Raw genomic sequence first — 6,000 nt, forward strand, 5'->3', positions numbered from 1 at the left:
TCCCTAATGAAAAGAAGAGGCTATGAATCAAACTGAATTCCACACTTGTTCTTCCTCTCATTACGTAAAAACCTTATCTGTGCCTGGCTCTAAAGCAAGCTCAAAGAACACAGATAAGACAAAAGCCCTGCATGTACACTCTGGTGTTTGTGTGTGAACAAATACAGCCATGCGAATACTTAACCTTCATTCCCCGGGCCTGGGACAAAAACCTGGCCGGAAACTTACAACCAGGAAATGCTCCAGGACTAGCTAATCCTATTGCCCCTTTAATCTTTTCAGCTATAAGTATTTCTCCTGTAACGCTTTCTCAGTACTCCACTTACTATGCACTTTTTTTTTTTTGCTTAATCTGTACTTTCTTTTTTTTTGTACACAGCATTCCTATTTCATAATTATGTGCATACATACATCTGTACCCAGTGGGGGGGGGTGGGTAATAAAGTATATACAGTCAAATAAACATCACATGCTGATGTTTAAGTATAAAGTATATTTGTGCAGGTCCATCTTGCATAGACTGGCATAAAAGACAAAGATTATAAAGGAAATTTATTAATGAAAAATGCCTTGGAAATCTTAAAACAGCAGTTTTTGCAGAAGCAGGATACATTATTTTATAAAGCCCTTTTTGTTTCATTTCTGTATGAAGGATGACTGATAATCTTCATTATCAAACGAATGTAGAGAACTGATTTGCCATAAACAGTAAACTTAAATCAGAGACCCTGTAACATTAAGAGAGAACCTTAACCATAAATTTAACTCCACTTCTTTCAAACCAGCAGCCAACTGATCCCACTTTCCCCCGTTTATTTTAAATCCATCTTTGCTAATTTAGTGTCGTGATCTTGTATACACACCTTTTCATTTCTTCGGTTCCATCCTTTAATGGTTCTGCAGTCCTAAGGTCCTGCAAGTTGTCACAAGGGATGCTATCGCTTGGGGTGACAAAGGAGAAGCATTTACAGCCTGCCAGTTATCATGGCTTCCCACTGACAAGCAGGAACTGGTGACTCCTGAGGGAACCCCATCAAAAATCTCAGCCTCACTGTTGTGGATGGAAGGCTTCTCCCTCAGAGCAGCACTACTCAGCAGGTTTCCAGACTGTGAAGGAACCACCACCACCACCACCACCACCACCACCACCACCACCACCACCACCACCACCACCACCACCACCACCACCAAGGCAAGCTGGTAGTTACCAGCTCCCTCCGAGAAAACAAAACTTACAGGCGAGTGGAAATGAACAAGCAGGGAAAACAGAGTGTGCGACCATCACAGTTTGTTAAATGCCTCTGTTCAGCAGACCAGGGGGGAAAAAAATGTCAGACCAGGTAAGGATGAATCCCTGGAACAGGAGACCCCACCATCACTACCCTCGTTCACTTTGATTCTTCGGCAGAACCACCTGCAGCAGACCTATTTTCTATGATTTACAAAAGGCAGCCAACTCCTAATTCGGTGGCTTCCGTGGACACGGAGCTGCACACGTCTCTGACAAGCCTCATTACTGTGAATTGCCTAGCCTTCCAGTGATTCACAAAAGGTACTGATGTGGTTCTCACATTCACCCTTTAAAGGTGACGGTAACCACAGGCTAATCTCCAAATGGTTGGCAGAAAAGGGATATGCAATTGCCCAAAGCCAAAAAATAAATCGAGTTCATCTCGGCCTACATCCTGACCCTCTCTATACAAGTTTAAAAAAAAAAAATGCTCAAGAAAAATAAACATTTAAGTTTTGACATGAGCTTCAAAAATTATAGTTATGCTTCTAATTCTTAGTCATCTCTTTATATAGTAAGACAATTTGAAAAACTGAATGATTATACAATTAAAATTTTAGGTCATCATAATTTCCTTGACTAAATGGCTTAAAAATATGGAACACCAAATTCTTAAGACTCCTAAAAGACCTGTTTTAACCAGCCTGAGGTGGTTTCCAGATCCAGGAGCCCCTTGTGGGTAAAAAAAAAAAAAAAAAAAAAAAAAAAAAAAAAAAATAGAGGGGTTTTGAAAAAGTTCAATGACCTTGTAAATTAAGGACTAAAAATAAATAAATAAATATAAAACCGTAACTAGTGTGGTAGCCTGGACAGTCCCCATGGAATTACAGGAAAGCACTCATCCGGAAATTGCTATTTTGGAAAATTACTATGCGGTAGGGGGGAAAGAGGGAGTATGATGGGGAGGGGATATTGCAAAGGTTTAGATGCCGAAAGGGGAACAAACGAGGCGAAATGCAACCAGCTGCCACGCAAACAACTTCTAGGCATCTTGGGGTAAAAAGGAAAACAACCCTTTTGCTGGATGCTGGAGAGTTGGATGAATGGAGAAGACTTGTTATACACCTAGTGGTGGGTGGATTTCACAGGCTGCAGCCTCCACACAGCTTTTCTATGCTGCACTGCAGAGGCGCCATCTTCTCCGTCTTAATCTTCACTCTACTCAACCCTTTTATCTGCACGCTTAAAAAAAAAAAAAAAAGACCCCGAGGACCCTCCCCAGCATCCTGCGCCCCTCAGGGTGACCAAGCTAAGAGTCCCCAGAACTGCCCTGAGGAGGCCGCACCTTAATCAGACAATCAGCCTCCTTTGATGCACAAGAGCCCCAGCCTCCCCACCACCAGGCACTGCCCTTTCCAGACGCACGCCTCACTCTGGGCTCTCTTTCTCGCTCTCTCGGCGAGGACTTTGCAGCCTCGCACAGGATTGGCACTAGGCGGTGGTGATGCGGGGGTGGGAGATCTCGGGGCTCCAAACAGCACCCCCCCCCCCAGGCCCTCGGGAACAGACGCGCAGCTCGGGGAAGGGAAGCCGCGGTGGCGCACAAACTACCACACTCCGCCACCGCGCCCTGGACGGCGAGGGCGGGGTGTCGCGGCTTTTGTTCCCGGGGACCTTCTCCAGTCCCTGGGAGAAAACTGCAGGTACAACCGAGAGCCCGGGACGTCCAGCCTGAAGGACGGGGCCGAGTGGCCGCAGCTCTCCGATGCCTCTCATCACTTGCAACTTACACAAAAGGGAGAGACGGAAATGCACAAAGTTTGCCGGAGGAAGGCGGTGCGCGACCCCGCGCCCGCTACGGAGAGGGTCGCTGCGCAGGCGGGCGGCGGCTGCCAGGAGCAAAGCCCAGCTTCGCAGCGCAGTCGGGCGGGGGTGGGAAGGGAAGGTGAGCGCCAGGCGCTCCCCCAGCGTCCAGAGCTGCCCCCATTCCAACCCAGGACTCCCGGGAAGGGGAAGGGCGGCGATTTCCTCGCGGGCCACTGGATTGTGAGACTCTGCGCTTTCAGTTTTCCACACGTGTCCCCTTCCCCCCCCACTCCCCTACCCCCACGAACTGGGTGTCTCTCGCATCCCCGAGACCGGCTCTCGAGGCAGGGAGGAGTCGGGGTCTGTGCTCAGGCTCGTCCCCTCACCCTCACCGGGGCGGGCGCGGATGTGGGGAGCCCCGCGCCTCACCCGCTCCCTCTCCACCGGTCGGGCAGCGCGTCCCCGGGAAGGGCTGGGCCAGAGGCGCCGATGCGCAGGGCAGCCGCAGGCGGGGGCGGCCAAGAGCGGGATACCCGTGACAGTCCCCCGCCTCTCACGATTCAAGCTCCGAGGTGGAGACGATCGGGTCCTCCCGGCGCCCGCCTTCTGCCCCCCACCCCACCCCCGGCCCCCCAGCCCCCGTCTCTTTTTCCCAGGCGCGGCACCCACCTCCAGCGCCCGAACCGTCCAGGCGGCCAGCAAGAGCAGTGCCAAGCTGGGCAGCATCGTGATCCTGCTTGGGGCACCGGGTGCTCTGGGTGCGAAGGGGAGATCCGCCGCGCCCTGGCTGTGTCCGCGTCGCCGCCGCCGTCTCCCGTAGCCCCCGCGCTCTGCTCTGCTCTGCTCTGCTCTGCTCCGGGTGCTCTCGCCTCCCGCCGCCGCCGCCGCCGAGGAAACTGACAGAGCTGGAGCGCGGCGGCGGGGCTCGCAGCCGGGAGAGTCAGCTGATCCCGCCCACCCGGCTCGCCACCACCCGACAGAGACCCCTAGCGGAGCCCCGGGGAGCTGCGCCCGTGCGCAACGGGAGGGCCACCCGGGCCAGGAGCCCACAGGTGCGGGTGTCCTGGGCACCAGCGCGCGGCTACGGTACCCACGGCCCCGCTCTGGGCTCCGGGAGCCAAGGGAGGGATGATCGGGGTCCGGGAGAGGGACCGGCAGACGGGGTTTGAGCGGGAAGGTGAATCCTAGGACGTTTGGGTTCCAGGACAGTCGGGAGCGCTCCCCGGCTCGTCCTCGTGAGCTTGAGTCACCCGACCCCGCAGGCCTCTCTGGAATGTGTTTGAGGAGCTTCTGCTGCGATGCATTTTTATCCGCAGTTCATTTGCTCCGTTTGGAGAGGTGGCGCGAGGCCGACAACATTAGCAATGGGATTCTTTTTTTTTTTTTTTTTTAAGAAGGGCAACCTCCATTCCCCATCAGCAACCTGGGATTTTTGGCATGCGACCTAGGACACAGAATGACCGTTTTCTTTATGTTTGGAGTGTGTGTGTGTGTGTGTGTGTGTGTGTGTGTGTGTGTGTGTGTGTGTGTGTGTCGGGGGAGGGGGTATTTTTTAATTGTTGTTGCATTTTTGTTTGATTTGGGAGATTTCAGAGAAGGGGATCGGCATCCGGGATTGGAGGAGGCAGGGAGGTAAAAAATCTAAGATGGAGAAGAGATCAAACTTGATCTGGAAAAGATCTGGAGCTATGGCTCTTGTCCTCCAGCTCCAAGGACTTTGTGCTGAACTCTACTCTTGTTCTTTTTTGCGTCTGTCCCAAATCACAGAAAAGAACCTCTGTACAGCCTAGATTTTCTCCTAGATTAAAGTGTCCAGTGCTAGAATGGCCTAGAACCATCCATTCTGACCGGATGTGACATCAGGCCCAAAGCCATTGGCCCGCCCTAAGCTAGTGAGAGGAGACAGGGGATAATGCCAGGTGAGTTTCTGGCTCTGAGGCCACTACCCTTCTCCTCACCTGATGTGTTTTTTAATAACCTGGCGTGAGCAGTGGTCACCTGGGAACCTAAAATAAGAGAAATGCCTCCATCAGATTAGCCTGTAGGCAAGTCTGTGGAGACATATTCTTGATTACTGATTGATGGGATAGGCGAGCCCTGGGCAGGCGGTCTTGGGCTGTAAAAGAAAACAGGCCAAGCAAGCCATGAGGAGCAAAGCAGTAAGCAGCTTCCAGCATGGCCTCTGCCTCAGCTTCTGCTTCGGGTTCCAGTCTTCAGTTCCTGCTCTGACTTCCCTTCATGATGGACTGTGAGCAGAATGTGTAAGCTAAATAAACCCTTTCCTCAAGTTACTTTTGGTCATGATTTTTGTTTTTTTATCACAGCAATAGAAAGCAAATGAGAACACCTGCTCTTCCACAGAGCAAGGAATCCCTGCGAGGGTGGTGGGAGGATGTGTCCCCACCCGTTCCTTTCTGAGAAGTCAGCATTGATCTACCAGCTCGCCTAAATACCATCTGTCCAACTCTACATAGAGTTTTTTTTTTTTGTCCTGCATGTCCTTTGAATGCCCTGAACAAATAACAACAAATATTTGCTATGCAATATTTGCTTTTATTATTTATGGCATTCACTTCCTACAAAAGCCAAGGAAAGGATAGGGAGATGGCTCCGTTGGCAAAGCACACAAGCAGAAGGACTTGAGTTCCATCCCTGAAAGCCACATGAACATGTCAGTCATGCCAGCATCTGCCTGGGATGGAGACAGACAGACTCTAAGGTGGACAACACCCGAGGAACATCATCTAAGGATGGCTTGCAGTGCGCACCCCCCCTACACACACACACACACACACACACACACACACACACACACACACACACACACACACGGAAGCCATTGCTATTATCATACCCATTTAAAAGTCAGGAAAGCTGTAACTGTAGCTTTAACAGTAGAGTGACTGGTTGCTCAGTAAAGTGGAAAGCTCACCCCTCAGCCACCTTTTCCTGGCATCTGAAAA

The 6,000-nt window shown here is 51.2% G+C and overlaps 1 protein-coding gene across 4 annotated transcripts in view; it reads right to left on the reverse strand.

Annotated features, from left to right (window-relative positions):
- Positions 1-4,278, reverse strand: part of App (amyloid beta precursor protein) — a 231,206-nt gene extending 226,928 nt beyond the window's left edge. Inside the window, exon 1 of one of the 4 annotated variants that reach the window (XM_006987946.4) lies at positions 3,707-4,278. In XM_006987946.4, the coding sequence (XP_006988008.1) occupies positions 3,707-3,763 (57 nt within the window). In that variant the 5' untranslated portion in view covers positions 3,764-4,278. The remainder of the gene's footprint in view (positions 1-3,706) is intronic. The other 3 variants (XM_006987944.4, XM_006987945.4, XM_006987947.4) reach the window with 3 other exon arrangements.
- Positions 4,279-6,000: the final 1,722 nt, after the last annotated feature.

Source organism: Peromyscus maniculatus, chromosome 12, assembly GCF_049852395.1.
Source record: "Peromyscus maniculatus bairdii isolate BWxNUB_F1_BW_parent chromosome 12, HU_Pman_BW_mat_3.1, whole genome shotgun sequence".
NCBI classification, from domain to species: Eukaryota; Metazoa; Chordata; class Mammalia; order Rodentia; family Cricetidae; genus Peromyscus; species Peromyscus maniculatus.